This window comes from Asparagus officinalis, chromosome 4, assembly GCF_001876935.1.
Source record: "Asparagus officinalis chromosome 4, Aspof.V1, whole genome shotgun sequence".
In the NCBI taxonomy this organism is placed as follows: domain Eukaryota; kingdom Viridiplantae; phylum Streptophyta; class Magnoliopsida; order Asparagales; family Asparagaceae; genus Asparagus; species Asparagus officinalis.
This window is the reverse complement of record NC_033797.1, coordinates 134,934,832-134,958,963: the sequence shown is the minus strand read 5'-3', so window position 1 is coordinate 134,958,963 and position 24,132 is coordinate 134,934,832. Positions and strand designations below refer to the sequence as shown.

The following is a 24,132-nucleotide window of genomic DNA, read 5'->3' as shown; positions in this document are numbered from 1 at the left end:
GAGTTAACTGGTTTAAAGGGTCACATTTGGCTTAAGAAAAACTTGATCAAAATTGGCTTAGTTTTTCCACCCGAGTTACTTTCAAAATGAGGCCAAGATCAAAACTTAAACCTAGTTCCATTTTGGGAGGTTGTCAAACATGCCGCCCTATAGCTGCGGAGGATCCTTTTGTAAAGTCAATATTTTTGTATGTCTCCTTTAGGGTCCGTTTGGTTCAAGTTTTTTGCCTAGGTTCTTGGGCAGAAAGCCTGCCAAAGTGGCACTTTTGGCAGGCTTTCTGCCCAAAACGCCACTTTTAGAGGCGTTTTGGGCAGAAAGCCTGCCAAAAGTGACACTTTGGCAGGCTTTCTGCCCAAAAACCTAGGCAAAAAACTTAAACCAAACGGCCCCTAAGTGCCTAGATGATCAGGACAATTAGAGTGGACACTAGGGAAGGGATTTGGATCCTCTCCACTATAAAAAAAATAGTGGAGAGACCACTGCTTTTAATATCAATCGTTGATTATTTAGTAGGCGGTTATGATACAATCTAAATCTAACACTTACCATACCCCCGTGTATTGCACTCATTCCTAATTTGCACTACAAGATAAAATCACAACCATTAACTAGATAATCAATGGCCGTGATTATGTAGTGGTCCCTCCACTGTTTTTTTTGATTTAACGAGGTTCGGCAACATGCCTACGTCCTCGCAAGCCACACCACACAATTCTTTGATTGAATTAGAAGAAGATTACAATACCCACAAATAGTTTTTTATCTCTCTGAGATCTCTCAGAAAGAATCCTCTCAAAATCCTCTTTTTCACGTGTTCTACAAATCCTAAAACGTTTAGGTATATATATGATCCCAGCCCAAAACAGAATCCCAAACTAATCAGGAAACTGAAAATCCCGACTCCGGTCGACCGGATCACGTCCCGCAGTCGACCGGCCAGAGAGTCAACTTCCTACAGGATTTTGGTTCACGTTTGCGGGCGACCGGACTAGCTCGCGGTCGATCGGATAGAGTGAGGATTTCTTCTCAGTTTCCTACAGGCGTCACGGGCGACTGGATCCATCTCGTCGGTCGACCGACCCGCGTCAATCCTGTTTTATTCAGCTTTGGGTCTACAAACTTAGACTAACAACTACTAATTCGTATCCTGTTTTGAATTCATGTATATATGGATAGTACGATGGTCAGTTGGTACAAACTAGGTTATCACAGATGATACTGAGGGTCACCACCGGAAGTGCTGAAGCTATACTTCAATAAGCTCCATATGATCTGTCATTTTGTTGAAAATATAGTTCATACTAAAGCTTGATTAACTTCTCTATAAGCCTTATCCAAATGGGTTGTTTCCTCTGTTTTATTTCCCCCCCTCTATGTACGTACGTGATCTCATTTTTTGTCGATTATTTAGTTTGCTTTGTTTTTCTATTACAAATTTGCCTGGGTCAAAATTATTAGAGACCTTGATTTATTTTTCGGGTAAGTTGCTGATGTGTAATCTACTTGTTTAGAGACTCTATCGAGTTCAATTGCTCATGGATAACTCCTCCTAAGCCAGATTCGAATAAGTTGCTGCTTTTGTTCAAATTTCTCTCCTTTTCTCGGGAAGCGCAAAAAAAAAAAAAAACCTATTAGCTAATTTTTCCTCCTCTTCGTCGATGAATCAGACGACGAGGACGACGAAGCCGAGCAAAACCTCCAACATCCGCCGACAGCCCCCCGCCGTCCGCCCTCGACCCTCAGCGCGGAAATCACATTCGCACGTGACCCGCGCATGCAGGCTACGCGGCCTTATCGTACCCATACGGCATCCTCTGCACGCGCTCAAAACGTTCCCAACCAAACCCTAGCGCCCTTTCTCTCCCCCGGGTTCCCTGATCTCCGCCGCGAAACTTTCCCCCACGGCCTCCGGCCTCACCCCCTGTGGTGCTTCTTCCGCGGCGCGCGGCGGAGGCTCGGACCTCGGCCTTGACCTCCGCGAGTTCTGACGGGATCCAGCGTGGGCGAAGGCCGTAGCCTTAGCGGTTTCGAAGACGCACCATGTTTGTCGGGTCGTTGGCGATGAAAGGGTTTCGCGCCAGTTGTCGGATGAGGTGTGAAGCTTGCAGCTCCGGCCGGAATTTTTGGCTGTAGACACCGTCGAGTAAATGCATTTTTTTTTTGGGTTCTGGTCACCGCTCGGTGGGAGTAGGAGCGCGATAGGCGAGTGGATTTGGGTGAGAAGGGGAAAGGCGGTGAGGTGTTTATAAAGGTGGAGAAAAATAGCTTTAACTTGTAATTTTAAAAGTAAGCAATCAGTGCTTCCGTGAAATTTCTGAAGCACGTGCTTTAATTTGATTTACCTAATGTTTTTGTAGTTTATGATAATTTGTATAGGGAGAGTGGAGATCATATCTGCGATGCTAGAGTGATGCCAATCGCTAATGAATTGGTGGCCAAGAGGTTAGTTTAATGATTTTAGCTATTTTTTAGCGTGTAAATCATCTCACTCCTATAAAGACGATTATGATAGGACTTGTAGCCGTGATTAACGACATATCAGTAGGAATTTGTCATTTAGGGTCCGTTCGTTTCGCAAAAAAAACTTGGAAATTAAAGAATAGGAAATATATAAGTATCTAAAGAAAGGTCTTCTGTACAGTTATCACTACTCAATGTCAATGAACTCGTTCCTAACTAATATTGCATTAAATTGTCTCTTTAACTTTAAATTGAAGAATTGGGGTTGTCAAACAAATCCTTTAATCAAGTACTTTTAATTTTGCTTGGCAAACTCGACAAAACTGGGTTAGAAGTTGTCTTGATAGAGTGTAGAGACTAGAGTCGACAAACTCCATAGAACTGAGTTAGAGCTTGTCTTGACCCATTGTTGAGTTAACTGGTTTAAAGGGTCACATTTGGCTTAAGAAAAACTTGATCAAAATTGGCTTAGTTTTTCCACCCGAGTTACTTTCAAAATGAGGCCAAGATCAAAACTTAAACCTAGTTCCATTTTGGGAGGTTGTCAAACATGCCGCCCTATAGCTGCGGAGGATCCTTTTGTAAAGTCAATATTTTTGTATGTCTCCTTTAGGGTCCGTTTGGTTCAAGTTTTTTGCCTAGGTTCTTGGGCAGAAAGCCTGCCAAAGTGGCACTTTTGGCAGGCTTTCTGCCCAAAACGCCACTTTTAGAGGCGTTTTGGGCAGAAAGCCTGCCAAAAGTGACACTTTGGCAGGCTTTCTGCCCAAAAACCTAAGCAAAAAACTTAAACCAAACGGTCCCTTAAGGGGGTCCAACTATTCACACTCCCAAACAGTAACTTTAGGGTGTGTGAGGACTAAATTGCCCTTCTCCCAAACCAAAACAGGCCAAGTCCATTCCAGAAACACCCTCAACATCAAAAGGGTATTTTCGGCAATCCAACTCCCAAAATTACTGTTTGGGAGTGGATATAGCAAACATGCCCTTAAGGTTTGAATATCAAATGCTTTCACAAATTTAGATAGTGTATTCTTGTAATAGCCCTCAAGGTAAGAAGACAAGAATTCACTATATCCTTGATTGTTGAGAATTTCTATAAGTGGTTATGTAGATTAGTAGATTAATAGCATTAGCTCATTTAATGTGTCCCACAATTAAAAGATATTTTTAAATAATTTATATAAGAATATTTTTTAGATCCAAAATTTATCGGACTAATTATAGGACAAGGAGACACATGCATGGATGAATCCGGAGGGGCTTGCAGGGGCCACGCCCCCCCACCAAAAAAAAAAGATTTTTAAAGTATTTTTAGTACACACCCTACTTTTATCATGGGATCCACAACATAATTCTTATTTGTTATGTTATTTATTAAGGATTAGAAGAGAATCATGTGGCTCCACAACTAACTTCTTTATATGATAGGAAAAGAAACAATCTAACAGGGTCTACAACTATTTGATTAATATTAAATTACTTATACAACTCCATTGATAATGCTAAGTAATATTATCACTCAAAAGTTTTTTTTCCTTTGTGAAAAACATCAATTCCTACCAATTCGCCGATTCCTTTGTCTATCGCAAAGAGTTCAATTAGAATAGGATTAGAGTTTCATCTATTCCTCTTTGTCTTGATGATTTGGACCTAAACATCTAATCTTTGTTAACTTTATATCTGAACTACAAAAAGAATTAGTTGTCCCTTTATTACGAAAAAAATCATGAAATTCAAGAGGCCTCGGAACGATCTCAAATTATTGTTTGTTTGATATTGATTATTTCTGTGTTGTTTTGTGTTTCTTTTATTAGAATTGAAGTTCTTGTATTTATTTGTATGATGTTGGATTTGTGAAGCTTCATTATCGAAGGTAGCCCTTTTCAGCTAATTTCGTAAAAATATATTTGATCTTGACAGTGTTGGAAATTTATCAAATTAAAGGTTATATCAATGCAAAATAAATCCGAAATAAAATAATAAGAAAGTCAGGCCTGATCGGAAGCAGTCGTGTAAACACTGTCCTAGAAGATTGATGACCCGTCTATCGTTCTGGCGCAGATGATCCTCTCTCCCCTAATGGTAAAAACCCCCGAAAGCGATCAGCCTCTGTACTCGGGCGAGAGAACAGACCTTCAGCTTAGACGAAGAACGATTGCCCAAAAATAACACTATTATATGAACGAAAATAAAATGTATAGGAGAGAAGAGGAAGATAAGAGAATTGTTTCTCTATAATTTTCGAATGTGAATAAGTGGTGTATATATAGGGCTGAGAATCATTACAATTCCTACAATTAATACGGTAACGTTCATCATAAATTTTTGTAACGTTCCCCGTAATGTATAGCTGTTATGCATGCATTAATTGTATTCATAACACTATTCCATGTGGGACTATTCATGAAGGCAAAATTATCTTTTCTCCAACAAAATATCCAATAGTCCCCCCCCCCCCCCCACCCCCCTACCAAACGACAATATTGACTGAAAACTCAAAATCAATAAATAAAATAATAAATCACAAAACAAATATAAGTTGGGCAACATTTCGTATCGAGAATTCGGGAGATGTAGCTTTTGGTTTTGAACCTTTCTTTAGTGAGTTCATCGCCACTTGAGAGACATAATGGACTAGGCCTTGAATTAGACCTCTTTAACCAGGTATTGACGAAAACACACACAATATGTGTTCATCTATTGAGCAAAGCGGTTTGAGCATTAAAGGATATGCTTACAATAACCGACTCATGAGAGTTTCTAGGGGTTAGCCCAGCCCCCCCCCTCAACCGCGACCATCACGGCTCCTCTCACGTAGGTAAGTTCTCCAATAGTACTATAACTGGATACCATACCCTCGGCAATACACACGTTGGACTTATTAAGAGTAAAACTCAGCCTAGCCAGCTGTATCATTAGAGTACCGTCACCATAGAGAAGGGGTAGTAGCAAATGCTACCGTAATGATATTAAATATATCTAGGTCGATGCTCCATATGAATATCACTAGTCCAGCTTGTTTCTACCACATTGAACCTACATTGGGGCTAAGTCTCCAAATAAAGGTTGGGTTACCACTGTCAGTGACCTCACTTATGGGCATAACCCCATCTCCCTCGATGAATCCAGAATCACACTCCTGGATAAACCCTTAGTCAAAGGGTCAACAAGATTATTCTCAGACTTTACAAAGTCTAAAATCATAACTTTTTATCTAGTAGGCATTGTACAGAGTTTATCAAGTTATTTTATAATTAGTCATTCATATTGTTTGACATTAGGTCCCCTTCTTGTTTAAGTTATTTTTCAAATCAATCTTTTCTTATAAGGATAAGGGAACCTAATAGGAATTTAATTATTTAATGGACTAATTTTAATATAACTTTTATTCATCATATAGATAGAAGTTATAAGACATATCTCTTGATTTGATTTTTTAGGACATTAATTCATCACATCTCCTGTAACTAGGCATACTAGTTGACAGAGCATATTTATATCAACTCTAATCATTTCCTTAAATCTTAAGAGAAAACATTATACATGTAGTCAAATAAAGAGCTATAAAAATTAATCTTTCTAATCACTATTAAAATGATAGGACATTAAAACATGTTAGCATAAAAGATCATGGTCTATGATCATAAATGATCGTAGTCTATGTCTGAAGATGTAACTGCATAGGATTAGAATTTGCCCTTAATATCTGAACATTTCAAACTAATGTGGAACTAAAATACCGCACCCCCAATAATTCTAGATTCGTCGCTAGACACACGTCATTTTCTTCATGCTGCAACCAAAATCAATGGTTATAATACGTATACATGCATCACTTATACTGTAATTAATCACATAATTTCGAATCCAAAATTAATTACTTTTTATATAAATAATATTATTTATGAGATCCACCGAGTAAAAAGATGATACTAATGAGCTGGAGGGGCTTACTACGGCCTAGGGGTGAGCACGGTTCGGTTCAAACCGAAAAAACCGACCGAACCGACCCGAACCGACCCGAAAAAGGCGGTTTTAAGAATAAGTCGGTTCGGGTCGGGTTGACAACTTTTCAAACCGACCCGACCCGAACCGACCGAATATATTCCCAAAACTTTCAAACCCGTTCGCGTTTACCCGACCCGTCCCAAACCCTCAACCCTAACTTCATTTCCTCTCATTCCCAAATCGGCCAGCCGCCGCTACTGCATTCCCAATCGCCTCAGCGCTCATGCCCTCTCCTCTCGGCACTCGTCTCACTGCTCGACTCAGGGCGCACCGAGTGCCAGGAGCCTCGACCTACGCCGCGCGCTCTGCTCACATCTCGTCCTCTGCCACTGTCTCGCGCTCAGCCACGGTCCGCCCGCCTCTCTCACTCTCCTCAGCCACAGTCTTCAATACTTCATGGATCTAACTCCGCCTCAGAATCAGGCTCCAGATGTACCTCCAACTTTGGGGGGACACCCGCACCAGTCAATGTCGCCGAGGCCGAGGTATAACTCTCAGTGATCTCTTTTTTTCTTTTGCTCAGGATCTAATCTATTATTCCGCAGTCTTTTAGTTTTTCTTGTGGATCTCGAAACCATGATGCTGGTAGTGGTAATGGATCTAATCTATTTTTCGTTTTTATCCTGATGTTGTAGTGGTAATGGATCTCGAAACCATGAATCAAACTCTTTTAATCAGAACAAAGTTGTTGGCTTCGAAACTTGTTGGCTACGCCGGGTTCGAGCAAAATTTTCTTTGAAGAAGATTTGGATGCTCTTAAGAAGTTAGACATAGGTATTTACCATTTATGTTTTTGTATGTTAAATGATTTGATTTTTATTAACTTTTTATTTGTTTATCTTTCAGATTTGGGCAAGCTTTCAATTGAACCGACAATCACAGATTTGTAAGAGCTTTCATGGAAGAACACAGGTAAAAATAAAGTTGTGATCTTTATGAATTCAAGTGTCTCCATAATATTACATGAAGGTTGCAATTCTCCTCAACTTACTATGAGTTTTGAGTGGAGAAAATCTGAATATGCTTTAAAGTAATTTTCTTGCTATATATAATGTTCTGATCTAGCTCTTGGTATATGCAGTTCAGTTCATAAATATGCTTTAAAGTAACTTTCATGGAGTAATTTTCTTGTATATTGCTTTTGAAGGGATGGGAAGTATCGGCCTCAGATTACTATAAAACTTAAGTCCCTTGTATTACAACAACAATAATCCTCTCCTTGTGCTCACAGCTCATCATCCATAGACTTTATCCTCTCGTGCATTTTAATATATAAATTTCTCTTGTTGTATGTAGATCAGAAGCAACCACATTCTTTTTTTTAGAAAGAAGTGGAAAATAGTTTATCATGAACACCATTATAATGAAAAAAACATATCTAGAGTACACCACAAGCAAGCATAACATACAATTCTGGACTGTTTGTTTACGCAAGGAGCCTCAAAATCTTGAAATCTTTTCTACAAAACCTAAAGTAAATGTAGAAATTCTCAATTCCTTTTTTAACCGATACTTCGCTCACGTCCCTAGCCAGGCCTATAATTATACAAGAAAATTCTCAACTTTAAGAACAACATTGTGATTTACAATTTGTACTTGACTGCAGGATCTCGGCTCATGGTGCTTCATCGGCACGGTTGCAGACATGTTGTACCTCGTTCTGTGATTTACACTTTGGCCGTGATTTACATTTTGTACCTCGTTCTGTGATTGTTCTCTTCTATTTACAGTTTTCATGTTAGTATGAGTATGTAAACTTTAACTCTACATTTCTGTTGTTGATGTACTGATGTCTTCTCTGTGATTCCTGTTGACTGTATTTTTGATACCTCAGTTGTATGTTGCGTCAAGTTAGAAGTGCTGTAAATCACATTTTGTACCGAAGTGTATTCCTGTGATTCCTGTTGACAATGTATTTTTTGATACCTTAGTTGTATGTTCCCACTTGCTTCTATATTCAATTGGTGCTTATTTCATTTGCTGCTTTGTTTATTTGCTTGGATGCTTGGATATAAACTTTTGGGACAAGCAATATTTGTGCATTTGAATGTTATACTTGATGTAGGTTAGAACCGAACAAACCGAACCGAACCGCACCGAACCGATTTGTAACGGTTCGGTTCGGTTTTGAATTATAGGTGGTTCGGTTCGGTTGTTCAAATTTTGGTAAAAACCGACCCGAACCGAACCGTGCTCACCCCTACACGGCCAAAAAAAAAGAATGTAGAGACTCTATGCCCGATGCAAGGTTTTACCCAGGGTTTTTGGACTAAAGGGATTTCCTCAAAGATGGGGATAATGTTGGTTTGAAATTCTTGCTTGGGGTCCACCACTTTGCCCTTCGCTTCCCGAGTCTCGCACTCGTCAAAATGGGACAGTTTAAGCTTTCGACAGAACGTTGGCCTGTCATGTGAAGCAACAAAAACTAACTTCCACATTTCATATGAAAAAAAGTACTCAAATGGCCGCGAATTTATGCGGAAGAAGAAGTTTATGTGTTTATGATAAAATTTGACTTGACGATTATATTGATTTTTGATACTATTTGCACTTATTCAATATTTTGATGCAATTAGTTTAGCTAACATATTTGTATTAACTAGCTCGGATGCACGTCCTTTTTGCACGTGGTCAAGTATCATTGGTATTGGTTTTTCATAGGTATTTTTTACTGTTAAAATTGTATATAACTTAGAAACTATACATAAATAGCTAAATAGTTTTCCTCTCATAACAATAAAATCGACACCAGCAAAATCAAACAATCCAAAAATAACAAAAGACTATGTTGACCCTGTTAGTCTGACTTGGTATTGTGTGACCAAATCAACGCTTCTCAAGTGGAGAGAAACGTGGGATATGGGGTTTGTTGAGAGAAAATCTCTCAGAGGCAGTTTGAGGGGGGTGGAGATGATGGGATTTATGGCCTATATAAAGGAGTGTAATCTACTTATAGAAACACAACGAAAAAGAAAAATCAAGCCCTCTTACCCATTACCGGAGCCCCCCTCAACGAAATCTATTCTTTTCTCTTCTTCTCTGTGATCAAACACTGGTATCAGAGCCTTGATCCTCAACTCCCATCACGCTGCCATCGACAACGACTGCCTCAATCGACGATCGACGACGACGACGTTGCGACTTCGACTGCTGCTGGAGGAGATCAAATCACCGGAGAAAGGATCATCATACCATCAGGTTCCGCCATCAGTCGGCGAGATCAAAGTTTTCGTCGTCGACCCTTTGCCCTAGGCGCTCTGGATCTGTTTTTTTTGTCGCCGCTGTGAAGGGGTCTGATCTGAACCGGTGCCCTCTACTCCAAGAAACAGAAGCTGTGCCCTCCCAAGTCTCAAGTTTCACGAGGCCCAATTACAAATCAACCCAACCACTTTATTCTTTCAAAACCCACATTCACAAGCCCACGTTCACTTTATTTCTAGCTTGGATCTGTCCATCCTTCTTTTTATTTTCAAAGCCCATTTTTTTTGTTAAAACAAAGCCAGGCCCATGTTCCCTTAATAAATCTTTACAAAGCCCATTTTTCCTATATCACACCTTCTTCGAAACCAGCAGACCTTAAAAAAAAAAGGGCTTGCTGTTGGTTCGATATCAGTGAGCGTGAGGAGAAAATCAAGGTTGCTGTTGGGTTTGATTCTTCACATAGTGGACCTTCTTCAAAATCTAGTCAGAAACGGCGCCAAATCTTCGACAAGTGCTGATCCAATCAACACCGTTGAGTGACAATCTCGCTCGAATTGGAACTTCTTTCATCTACTCGGAACAATCAGGTTCTTTTTATTTATTTACTTATTTATTATCTAATTTATTTTATTTTAGTATAATTGTCAAAATATCAACCTTATAAATTTTTTAAATTAATTTAGTTTTAGTTCTCTACCGAATGGCTAGTAAACTCGTTCTATCAGAACTAGGGAAAATTGACAAATTTAATGGTAGTAATTATGATATGTGGCATAGAAAAATAGGGTATGCTCTTATTCATGACAATATTGATGATATAATCGAAACCACTGCTCCAACCCTTATTGACAAATCTACACCTGAAGAAAAGAAAGGGTTTGAACAGTGGAAGTCGAAAGATAAAAAGGCGAAGAGTCTTATGCTCATGTTCATGGAAGATAACTTAATCAAAGATTTTGAAACTTATAAGACTTCCATGGACATGTGGAATGCAATAAAAGAAAATTACGACACTGCTTCTGAAGTTAACATCCAACTACTCTTGCATAAGTATAATTCTTGTCGTATGCAAGAGGGAGACAATGTCGTAGAGCATATAAATAAAATGATTGTCATGGCTAAGGACTTATCCACTGCTGGGACCGAAATCCCAGAAAGAATGCAAGTGGCAACCATTTTGAATAGTCTTCCCCCTTCACTTGCTGTGGCTGCCACCATATTAAGAATGAATCATGCCATTAAGTCTGTCACTGATCTTCCTATGCACCTAGCGATAGAACAAGACTTAATAGCCAGTAGGAAGGAACCAGAACTGAATATGGTGCAGCAAGAGCTGAATTATGTCCGCCAGGGGCATAATACTGGAAGCTATAAAAACCCTGATCCTAGTAAACCACAACCGCGAGGACCGAAGTCACAACAGTTCAAGAGAAAGCAAGTACCCCGCGGAGCCTGCTACAATTGTGGAAAGTTCGGGCATTTCAAACCCAATTGCCCACAAGGTGAAAAGCAGGAGAATAAAGGAGGCTATAAGAATCCAGAACAAGGGGGTACTAGCAAAAGAGAATTCGTCGGTGTGACGGAATGTAATGCTGTGATGACGGATATCAGTGGTTGGTGGATCGACTCCGGTGCGACTAGGCATATCGCAAAGGACAAGAATGGAGTCGTAGAATTCACCGAGCTGAAGAAAGGAGAACAGAGAATCTATATGGGAAATAATACCTATCTCGATGTAGAAGGTATTGGTTCGTATAGATTGGATCTTGGGGACAGCATTCTTGTCCTCAAAGATGTGTTCTATGCGCCAGGAATTCGACGCAATCTGATCTCTGTTCCCAGCTTGATGAAGAAAGGACTGGAAGTGAGGTTCTATAATAACAGGGTTTCTATAGGCAAGAATAATAAAGTGTATGCTATGGGAAAATATGTGCCCGAGCATGAATTATGCATTCTTCCAGTAGTTTGTAATAATTCTGATAATAAAATTTCGAGTTTGAACTACTTGTCTTGTTATATTTCTGAATCTGAATTGTGGCATTCTAGACTAGGACATGCTAGTATTTCAAAAATGAAAGAAATTATCAGAATGAACTTGCTTCCTGCACTATCTAATGTTCAATTGCCACCATGTGAACATTGTTTAACTGGTAAAATGACAAGAAAACTTTTTGTTGGCGGACATAGAGCCAATGAACTTTTAGGGTTGATACACTCGGATATTTGTGGTCCCCTAAGTGTCGAAACTCATAGTAATAAAGAATATTTTATTACTTTTATAGATGATTATTCCAAGTTTGCACACGTCTATCTTATGTCCAGAAAATTAGAAGCTTTTGACTGCTTTAAGAGATATAAGACAGAAGTTAAAAATCAACTTGGATTGAAAATCAAAATTTTGAGAACTGATAGAGGTGGAGAATATAATTCTAAAGAATTTGAAAGTTATTGTATTCAGCATGGAATTAAAAGGCATACAACAATGCCGTATACGCCACAACAGAATGGTGTTGCTGAAAGAAAAAACAGAACATTACTTAATGTAGTTAGATGCATGTTGTCTCATTCTGGTCTCTCTAAAAATTTTTGGGGAGAAGCATTGTTAACTGCTAACTACATTTTAAATAGAATTCCCACCAAATCAGTAGCATCTGCACCTTATGAATTATGGAATGAGAGGAAACCTAATTTGAGTCATCTCAGAAAATAGGGATCTATAGTCCATGTTCTCATTCCATGTCAACTTAGAGATAAGTTAGATTTTAAAACAATAAAGTGTAGATTCATAGGGTATTCAGAAAAGTCAAAAGGTTATAAGTTCTACAATAAAGAAAAAGGTGTCATTGAAAGCAGAGATGCTACATTTCTAGAGAATCTAGAGGAAGAGGAACAAGTTCAAGAGGAAACAGAACCTCTAACTGTAATAGATGATGATTATTACAGTGTTGTTCCCACTAATAACCCCGATATTGAGAATGAACTTAACCTTGAAAATGATGAAATACCTATGGAAAATAATGTACCTAATCAACCGGTTATAGGCAACAAAAGGCCAAGAACACAACCTTCATGGATGGATGATTACTATTTGTATTCATGTGAGTCATCCTGTTTTTCGGTAGATACAAATATAGAAGAACAAGATCCCTTAACCTTTTCTGATGCGATGAAATCGCATGAATCAGCTTTATGACTAGAATCTATGAAAGAAGAACTTGATTCCATAGAAAAGAATAAGGTATGGGAGTTATGTGATCTACCAGAAAATAGGAAAGCCATAGGATGCAAATGGGTGCTCAAAAAGAAATATCGTGTTGATGGATCTATTGATAAATTCAAAGCACGATTAGTTGCTAAAGGTTATAACCAGAAGGCAGGAATAGATTTTCAGGAGACATATTCTCCTGTAGCTAAATTTGTATCCATTAGAATTATTTTGGCTATTGTTGCATATCTTGATTTGGAGTTATTCCAAATGGATGTTAAAACTGCATTCCTTAACGGAGAGTTGAAGGAAGCAATATATATGCAACAACCTGAAGGTTTTAAGGTGAAAGAACAGGAACATAAAGTTTACAAATTAATAAAATCTCTATATGGTTTAAAACAGTCTTCTAGACAATGGTATCTCAAATTTCATGATGCAGTTACTAAACTTGGTTTTATTCAAAATAAATTTGATAATTGTGTATATGTCTTGAAAAGTGAGAGCAAGTTTACTATATTATCCTTATATGTTGATGATATATTGCTCGCTGGGAATGACATAGAAATATTGAATAAAACCAAGACAGATCTCAGCGAAAAGTTTGAGATGAAAGACATGGGAGATGCATCATATATTCTTGGAATTCAAATAATTCGAGATAGAAAGTCTAGAATGCTAAGTTTAAACCAAGAAAAATATTTAAGATCAGTTCTTAAAAGGTTTGGAATGGATAATTTCAATCCGGCACTAACTCCGTTGGTTATGAGAAAGAGATTATGTAAAGAGCAAAGCCCTGGAGAGGGGCAGAAGCCATTAGATATTCCTTATGCTCAAGCAATTGGAAACTTAATGTATGCAATGTTGTGCACCAGACCTGATATAGTTTATGCTGTGAGTCTAGTCAATAGATATCAAAGTAATCCAGGACCAGCACATTGGGAAGCTGTTAAAAGGATTATGAAGTATATCAAAGGTACATTGACTCATAGATTAGTTTATCAAGCTGATTCGCTTGAACTCCTCGGTTATTCCGATGCTGATTTCGGAGGTGATAAAGATGATGGAAAGTCCACTTCGGGACACTTATTTATCTTTGGAGGAGGAGCTGTTTCTTGGAGTAGCAAGAAACAAGGGTGTGTTGCTAGATATACTCAAGAAGCTGAATATATAGCTTGTAGTATGGCAACTACGCATGCTGTCTGGATAAGACGGTTTTTGATTGATCTTGATCTCAATTTGTTAGAAGGACCTATTGATATTTATTGTGATAATCAAGCAGCAATTAGCTTAATCAATAGTGGTGCGAATAGCTCCAAAGGAAAACATATTGAGATCCAGTATCATTATATTCGAGATATTGTAGAAAAGGGAGAAGTCAAAGTAACTTATATCCCTACTACAGATATGATTGCTGATCCTTTGACAAAAGGAATACCAGCGGAATCTTTTATCAAACATGCAAGTTTGATGGGACTTAGGAATAAATAAGTCCAAGTAAAATTTTATGAATAATAAAATAAGAGTTACTCTCTACGGATAGTGGGAGTAATGGTAAACAGAAACATCCGAACTCACGGATAGTGGGAGACATGTCACTTGGTTAATTTGGTCAAGTGGGAGATGTTAGTCTGACTTGGTCTTGTGTGACCAAATCAACGCTTCTCAAGTGGAGAGAAACATGGGATATGGGGTTTGTTGAGAGAAAATCTCTCAGAGGCAGTTTGAGGGGGGTGGAGATGATGTGATTTATGGCCTATATAAAGGAGTGTAATCTACTTATAGAAACACAATGAAAAAGAAAAATCAAGCCCTCTTACCCATTACCAGAGACCCCCTCAACGAAATCTATTTTTTTTCTCTTCTTCTCTGTGATCAAACAGACCCCAATTTCATATTACATCTCTCATATGCTTCTTCATTGACATGAAAAGTACTAATTATGTTAACAATATGAAAGAAAAATATGCAGCGCTAAGATACAAGATAGATAGAAAGAGGCTTAGAGAACTTGGAAGGACATTGAATGTTGAGGGGTATATAATTTTATTAAATTTTTTATAAGATATGATTTTACTAATTGGTTGTGTTGAAGACTAACAGTCAAGTCTTTATAAATTACAATTTCATGAATAAATACCAGAAGCAAATTTTGAATAATAAACTGAAATTTACATTCAATCATCAAAATCCTTAACAAGTCATTTCTTCTCTGCAAGCTTACAATCTCTTTCCTAACTGTTTCCTCTATCTAAAATTTTAATTAAAGCTTCTCTTCTCTGCAATTAGACACCAATTATTAACTAAAACAAAGAACTCAAGCCTATTTCCTAGAGAAAGCATTATCTAGAGCTTAGTGCATTCTCCAAAGAATTTTTTAATTGGATCGTCATGTGACAACTTACACAAATTGCTTAATTATTTAAAAATTATAATTTCAGAACAAAAGAAAATTAAAAATTATCAAACTGGTTATAACCAATTCGTAAAGAGAAATTACTTCCTGACTAAAGTGTTATCTAGAGTTTAGTGCATTCTTTAAGAAATTTCCTAATTGGATGGTTAATATGGCACTTCTGAAATTGCTTAATTATATAAAAGTTACAATTTCAAAAAAAAAAAAAAAAAACAAAGAAAAGCTAAAAATTATCAAACTGGGTATAACCAATTCATTAAATAAAATTAGATACATGAACATACTTAGGATGTCTGTATAAAGTTAGAGGAGATGCATTTGAATAATATCCTAAACCGATTAACCTAAAAAAAATTAGTTTGAAATGCATAAACATGAATTAAAATATTAGCTAATTGCTAAAAGAGCTCATAGAAAAAGGAAAAAAAAAGCTATATACAAAAAGTTCTTTTGTGAAGTAAATAAGGTAGGACATGATTAAGGTTGAGCACAATGACTTAGGGATGAGTTTGATAACTCAAGAGTTGACTATGGTGGCTCGGGAAGACGATGATGCCTTGAGGCTTTAGTAGGGTCACTCTGGATGCGTATAGTGACTCGAGTGAGTATGGTAACTTAATATTTATCTATATGATAAACAATGAACCTGATTGTCTTCTCTCATTTTTTTCATACATATATAGAAATTAATAAGGTATGTTGCGTAGATGCAAAGCACGAGAATATATACTAAGATACCTAGGTTGTATTTTTTTTATTTTATAGCTTTGATGATGCTTGAGGAAGAGAAAAATCAATTGGAAATGAGATATAATCACTAGGTTGCGGGGAGGGAGGAAATCTCGACTGATGATTTTCTTAGGAGTTAAATTTCCTTTGTCATTTTTGTTGGTAGATTGATGATGTGTATATATATATAGCATCAGTGTCGTTAGTAAATAAGGTTGGTTATTTGCATATAAATCCCTTAAATCATGGGTATTTGTAGAAATACCGCACAAATATTAATATTTACAAAATTGCATCTCAAATCATCAACTCTGTGAAATACCCCTAAAATCAACAAATCATCAACTTAGTGCTAAAATTTGACTTTTTTTTGATAATTTTAATGTTGTGATTACAAATTAGCTTATTAACAATGATGTTTAATTGCTTTGAAGGTAATTTTTTTCACAATTGAAGACTTATTGGTACTTTTGTAAATACTGAGATTTAGAGTGTATTTTTGCAAATACCCATGATTTAAGGGGTATGTATGCAAATAACACATTCAAATGGAAAATATTACATTTTTAAACCTTCAGATTTTATCACCAACTAATTGTTCAAATGAGATGATAAACTCAATTTAACTAAAGATAATCTTTCTAAAATTTAACTTTATCACCATCACTTACATTTTTCATCAAGTAATAATTCGGATAAGATCATAAACTTAGTTTAGCCAAAGATAGTCTTTCTAAATTTTAATTTGGTGCTTAATATCTAACTATTTTGTTGATAATTTTTATATAGCGCTTACAAATTAGTTTATCTATCAATGTTTATGATTAATTGCCTTAAGGATATTTTTTGAATATTGATGGTTTGAGGAGTAGTTATGCAAATACTAAGATTTAGAGGGTATTTTTGCAAATACCTATGATTTAAGCGGGTAGATGTGCAAATAATCCATTCAAATAGAAAGGATTATGTTTTTAAACCTTTAAAATTTATCATAATGAGATGATAAACTTAGTTTAACGAAAAATAATCTTTTTAAATTTTAACTTTATCATCACCATTCAAATTTTTTTTATTAACTATTAATTTGGATCAGATGATAAACTTGGGATAACTAAAGATAATCTTTCTAAATTTTAACTTTATCATCATCATTAGGATATGATAATAATGTAATATACAAAAGGGTCAAAGGTAATACTAATCTTGAAAAGTTTTTTTCGAAACTCACACTTTTCTAAGGAGTATATGATTTAATTATTTCCATTAATTTTGTAAAGTCGAGGTAGGCTAATATTAATGGTACCCAACATGAGAATACTATCAACCCAGTTTTAAAATTTGGAGTCAAAAAATTAAAATCATAACCGGTAGGTGCAATCTATTGCACATGAACTACTTAGAAATAAAATTTCCAAGGATTCCGATGTGTTTTGAATCATGTATCAAGAGGCAAAAAATCAAACAACTTAAGAAAATTTGAAAATGTTGATTCAGGGGTGAATGATATTAAAATCCTTTAAAATTTTATTTCTAGATAGTTAATGCGTATAGATTACATCCGTCGATTTTGATTTTTATTTCCCGAGTCTAAAGTTTAAAATTAGGTTGATAGTGTTCGTATGTTAGATACTATTATTAATAGTCTCTCAACTCAATTTTGTGTATCCATAGTATTGAGTTAAAATTAGTATCAAGACTATACAACGTTTTTCGCTCTATGATATGATAAATCCACTCTTGATTCAATTCTAGTTGCTAATGAAATGATACATTTTTGTTCCAAAAAGAAAAAGGAGGTGGCCATGCTTAAGATTGACTTTGCTAAAGCTTTTGACTCTATCAGTTGGAGTTTCCTTATAAATTTGCTAAAAGCTAGAGGGTTTGGAGATAAATGGTGTTCCTGGATTTATCATATCATCTCTTCTTCAAATTGTGCAGTTCTTGTCAATGGTTCTCCATCCAAGTTCTTTAAATGTAAAAGAGGTCTTAAACAAGGAGATCCCCTATCTCCTATGTTGTTTAACATATCAGTTGATGTTTTGAGTAAAATGATTATGTGCAATGTGGAAGAAGGATCCTTATCTAGTCTGCACATTAAGGAACCTCTAAATCTAATAAGAAGCTTACAATTTGCAGATGACACTCTAATTTTTGTTAAAAGTTCTATCAAAGACATATCTGCTCTCAAGACTATCTTATATATCTTCGAAGATATCTCTGGTCTGGGTATTAATTTTACAAAATCATCTTTGATTTATTTTGGGAATATTCAAAACAGAGGAGACTCTCTAGCTACAGCTCTAAACTGCAAATTAGACAAACTATCTAAATACTTAGGCTTGCCTTTGAAAGGAGGCAAATTATCTAAATCAGATTGGCAACCTTTGTTAGATAATTTGCACCGAAAGCTTGCTTCTTGGAAGAGTAACTGCTTATCTCTGGGAGGTAAATTAGTACTGTTGAATTCGGTTCTATCTTCCATCCCGTTATATTTTATGTCTTTCTATAAGCTACCAGTACGGTTGATCAAAGACATTGACAAAATTAGGAAGAATTTCCTCTGGACAGGAAAAAGTGATTCAAAACCTTTCAAATGCTTGGTAAATTGGAAAAGGGTTTGTCTAAGCAAATCAGAAGGAGGTTTGGGAGTGAAGAACCTCAGAATTTTCAATCTATCTCTACTGTCCAAATGGTTATGGAAATGCTATAACAAAGAATCTTTTATTGGAGCTCTCCTTCATCAACTCTATATCAGAAAAGTTTCTTTCTTGCAATTAGCTAATAGCAATGCCTGCAATTCCCCTTTTTGGAATGATATCATCTCATATAAGGAAGTCTTTCAAAATTTCATATCTTGGTCTCTTGGTTCAGGAAAGAAAATCAGATTTTGGGAGGACAAATGGACTGGTTCTAAAAGTCTATCAAGTTTATATCCGTCCTTATACAGGCTAGCTTTCTCCAACAATGTCTCCATTAGTAGTCAAGGCCGCTACCAAAATAACTTATGGCACTGGCACCCTCTGCTGAAACGTAGCATCTCATCTGAATCACTTAAAGATAAAACTGATCTCTTGAATCTTATTAGTCTGCATAGTGTGACAAATCAGACTGACTTTCCTCGATGAATCTTATTAGTCTGCATAGTAGTCAAATATGCTTTCTACAAATTAGCATGGAATCCTATTTTGCCTAGCAAAATTCAAATGTTCACTTGGCTTCTTTCCCAGAACCGATTACATACTAAAGATAATCTTATGAAAAAAGGGTGGCAAGGAGATCCTAATTGTGTTTTATGTGGCATTCAGTCTGAAACAAAGAACCATATCTTCTTCCAATGCACAACAGCTAAAGTGGTCTGGCAACACTTTAGAGATTATTATTTACCTTTCTGTTAGCCATCATCCATAGATGATCTCCTGATTTCTGTTTCAGCCTTGCATAATCTGGATGGTATTTTGTGGCGCACTCTTATTTCGACTGTTTGCTGGTTTATATGGTCTTCAAGGAATAAGTTTATCTTTGATCAAAAACCTTTCTCTGCTCAGTCAATTATTAACACTTCGATACTAGCTCTTCATGATTGGGCAGGTTCTGGTAAAAGGAATGCAGCTCTTTAGTTAACAAAAGTTTTAAAAGAGAAGCCTATTGTTCGCAGCAGTGGCTAAGAAAGTTGGGGTTTTTTGGTATCAGGTTTTGTTTGTACATATTAAATATTGATGTTATACTTTTGTTTTACAATTGGTCTATAGAAAATTTAATTTCTTTTCTCCAAATGTATGGCCGGCTTTGGTTCTCCTTTATATCCATGTCAACGATGAATGACGGCAAGACCCTCTCTTCATCTTCATGGATGTTTGGGAGAAGAAGGTTATACATCAATAGTCAAGAGAAATTAAGTTTTCTATCTACCAATTAATGGATACAATTCGTATCCTTCTTTTGTAAACTACTTTTGATTTTAATGAACAGGGTATATCCCTTGTTTTTTCTGTCAAAAAATTTTTTCCATAGAATTAATGTTCAATTTCCCCCCTTTATATGGTTTATATCATGTGATGCAATATAGAAGGTAGGTTTTTCGTGATTAGTTTTTTTTCTTGGTCTAACATTTAGGCTTATAAAGAGTAGGTGGTCTTAATTTTATAATTTTCTTATTTAATAATATCGGTACATGATTATAATACCTTAATAAGTAGATTACTTTTCTCTGTATGTTGTTGAAGATTTAAATTATTTTGTTTTTGTCTGAAGACAGTTATTTGTTTCTGAATTTCTTATTAGTCCATCACTACCTGTTCGAAATATTTTTAATATTAAAGAATAAAAAATGAAAATAATTCTCGAGTCTGCTGACCAAAGACTTGGTAGTTAATTGGAGTTAAATAATTGTGGCGTGTATGCACGTGGTGTTTTGAACATCTTTCATCATAAAGTCACTTGGTTCATGCACAAGACCAATTCATGTGCTCAGAGCTCCTGCATAAATTAAATGAAAACCTGATATAGAGTTGATAAAATTTGACCATTTAAGTTTATATTTGTGAAGCACAAAAAATTATATTATATAAGAAGAAGAATAATAACAACAACTACTATTATTATATTATTATTATTATTATTTATGGGTTACTTGAGTATAGGACCCCGTAGTATCCCCAGTTGCAGATATACCTCGATACTTCTTTTTACGCGGATAGTTCTTTTAAGTAAATTGTTTTGAACCTTAAAATAGTCAAAAAAAAGTTCCGAGGAGATGGATAGACTCCTTATAGCTCTATGAGTGAGAATGGACTGCAACTGCTAATTATTGACTCATAAAAGAGTCGGAAAAAGTTCACTAAAAGGGTGCATTTCCACCAAAGCTAATACTACAGGAGGCATGTCCGCACAAATAGAACTACGGGGTGTCTATTCTCAATGGAGTGATACTACAGGGTGTCCATCCACAGATAACCCTATTATTATTTTGCTAGTCGTCAGAATACTCGTAAATGTTTTATGCAGCTTAAAGAACATTAATATTGGGCCATTGTTTTTGGGCCCAAAATCCGCTAGGCCGGGCCCTCAAACCCGATAATTCTCTCCATCAACTAACTGGTTAAAAAAAACCCCAGAAACTCGTTACTGTCACCGCCGGTGAGCTTACCTCCAACCCACACCCCCAAAGTTCCTCATGGATCGCTGGACGGGCGTCGTCAAAACCCCCATCTTTAACCTCACTGCCTCTCTCCTCTTCTCCCCTTCCTCCAAAACCCTAATCGTAATCTCTCACCCCTCTCATTCCCCGCTAAAACCCTAAACCCTAACCCTAACCCTAACCCCAATTCTTCCTATTTCAGGCGCCTTCGATCAACGCGATCTTCTTCAACGGCGATCGAGTGCGGGGCACGGGGAATCCAGTGATCGAGAGGCTCTCGGATTCGGGATTCATTGCTCAATTGCTCGTGTCGAAGCTCGGGAGCTCAGCAAACGCTTGGGTTTTCGAAGCCGAGAGGTTCAATGGGCCGTTTGCAGTTTACAGAGAGTTCGTGCCGTCGGTGGATTCGATGGGGGATCCTAAGGGGTATGATCCTGATGGGTTCCCTGCTTCTGTCAATGTTGCTAGTGTTTTGTGTGAGGCTGTTCAAAAGGTTCGAATTTGTATATATTTTTATTTATTTTTTATTTGTTTTTTGCTTTTTGTACTTAGGAGTAGCCAATCTGGTATGATGTAAGACAATCAAATGCAAATACATGCTTATACTGTATGCAAGATTGTTTATATCTGCCTGTTAGCATACGGACGCAACACACATACAAGCATACGCGCACACGCACTCGCATGCTACGCTCTGCCCACGCCCCTTCGCATGTGCGAATCGGTACTTGCGCACCGACATGCACACATGCTCCCGTGCCCATGCACACACGTACATGTGTATGCACTGACACTCATACAATACAAACGTACACGGGCACACAAACACGCATGGTATCATATCCCCCAAAAGATCACTCAATGACATCACAAAACTGTTCAATATTATCAGCGCAACATGTATTACCGACCAGTATAATGGTGGAAACATCGTATATACACTTGCTTTTTTCAAACATATGGCACCATTAAAAGCAAGTGTGATAATGTCTAGATCATCATATTGTCCGGTATGTCCATGTTAATATCGTTTCACATTTGCAAACAATGATTTGAAGAGGCTAATTGATTGAGTATATACGCTCGTGCAAATATTGTCGAGTTGAACTAGCTACTATTAAGAGCATCCAATATGTGGATACTATACATAATTGAAATCCAAGACATCAGGTGTGATATACTATACATAAACTATATGGAAATAATATATCAAAGTACTTCCTCGTATTTTATCCATGTATAATATGTTATCAAAATTAACATTTCGGAATTTTCATATAGTTGCTTAATTTTTGCCGCCTCCATACATGATGCGAAACACATCAAACTCTTTTGCTGTTTTATTTCTAAGTAGTTAGTATATTTACATCACATCCAACAATTTGGATTTTCAACTTAGGAATCCTATTTTTAATTTGAACCAATAGTATTTACATATTGGATAGGACTAATAGTCAATTATTGCATTTATATACATCTTCTTCAGTTTTTTTCTCATCGCATAAACTGACATCTCCCACATATTCAATATATTTCTTTCTGCTCTTGTTTGATTTTAGACATCGATTTCTTTTTTCCAAACATTAGTGCCGTGACATTTTCTGATGGCCATCATCAGATCAAAAGCGTATTGTCGAGCATGCCAACAGAATCAGCAGCAGCCGGCGTACTTTCTTCTGCAACTCCGCCAGAAACTGCTCTTCCTAAAACAATCATTTTGGGATTTAGCAAGGGTGGGATTGTTTTGAACCAGATCATAGCTGAACTTGCTCACATGGAACCTCAATCATCCTATACAATACAAGATCACGTCTGTCCTATTTCAAAGGATGAACTTTTATCTACCATCTCTGAGATCCACTACATCGATGTTGGCTTAAACAGGACAGGAGCATATTTAACAGACAAATCTATTATTAAAAAAGCTGTTGAAAACTTGCTGGTGAGTAATGATCGGGTTCGTTTTATACTTCATGGAACTCCGAGACAATGGTGTGATAAAAACCGACCATGGATTTGTAAAGAGAAAGACTTTCTGCTGAAACTGCTTAATGAAGAAGCTCAAAGAAGTGAAGGAAAATTGCAGGCAATTGAAAGGTACTATTCTATTAATATGCCCCCTAGTTTGCAAATGCATTTTGAAATAATTGAAAGTATGGATATCAACTGAGTTATTTTCAGCTTATAACAATAAATGTTGTTGTACAATTTATTTCTCAATGTCAGAAATATCAGTTTGATTTTGCTGATCTTTCTTTTTTATTTCTTCCGCCATTTTGTATGTGGTGCTATAGTTTGCTGCAGTCACTTTGCTTCCAACCTCATCAAATCCTCAATTCCATTTGTTGAAGTATTTGAGAATCCATATTTTTGTTTATGTATATATAGTATTGCTACTAATTCTTTTACCTATAATTTTTCTCAACTTTCTTATTTTCATTTTGCTTAAATTTAGTTCTGCTGAGTACATTCTTTGCTGCGATAACAGTGTATATTACTTTAGCAATAGTATGCTATATCAAGTCATACATATACTGCAACCTTGAAAAAGTTACTTCCCAGAAATAGAGAGATGGAAACAATATCAAACCTCTAACAAACAACCATCTCTTACTGCAAAGAAGCAGCGTGGAGTATTGTGCTTGGAGCTATTGACTCGAAGTATAAGCTGAAGAGGTATTTGGATCCTCTCTTCTGTCGAGTTCACTTCCTTAACTATAGCAATAAATCATTTACTAGACACTTTTAATTTGTTTAGGTGAACATTAAGACAAACACCATTCACAGGATTTATGATATGTATAGTAAGAATGTCGTCTATATTTAATGAATGGTTACTGACATGGGTCAGATAATAACCTTAGAAACAAACCTGCAGAAGTGAGGAACCTAAAGTTAACCCGAATTCAAGACATTGTCAAGATGTCATAGTATGGCCTTGGAATTGCACTAATGAGAAAGACCATAGATGATTAA

At 36.5% G+C, this 24,132-nt stretch overlaps 1 protein-coding gene and 1 long non-coding RNA gene across 3 annotated transcripts; both read left to right on the top strand.

Annotated features, from left to right (window-relative positions):
• On the top strand, positions 2,163-8,343 carry LOC109836175. 2 transcript variants are annotated; one of them, XR_002245866.1, is made up of 5 exons: positions 2,171-2,251; positions 2,377-2,442; positions 7,104-7,242; positions 7,315-7,380; positions 8,075-8,343. It is a non-coding gene; the product is annotated as an uncharacterized LOC109836175 (long non-coding RNA). The 2 variants fall into 2 exon arrangements; XR_002245865.1 differs by having other exon boundaries at positions 2,163-2,442; positions 8,075-8,341.
• LOC109839457 (UPF0565 protein C2orf69 homolog) lies at positions 21,128-23,552 on the top strand. The gene is made up of 3 exons (XM_020407880.1): positions 21,128-21,279; positions 21,359-21,649; positions 22,775-23,552. Exons 1-3 carry the CDS (start codon positions 21,193-21,195, stop codon positions 23,324-23,326), a joined length of 930 nt encoding a protein of 309 aa, XP_020263469.1. The 5' UTR covers positions 21,128-21,192; the 3' UTR covers positions 23,327-23,552.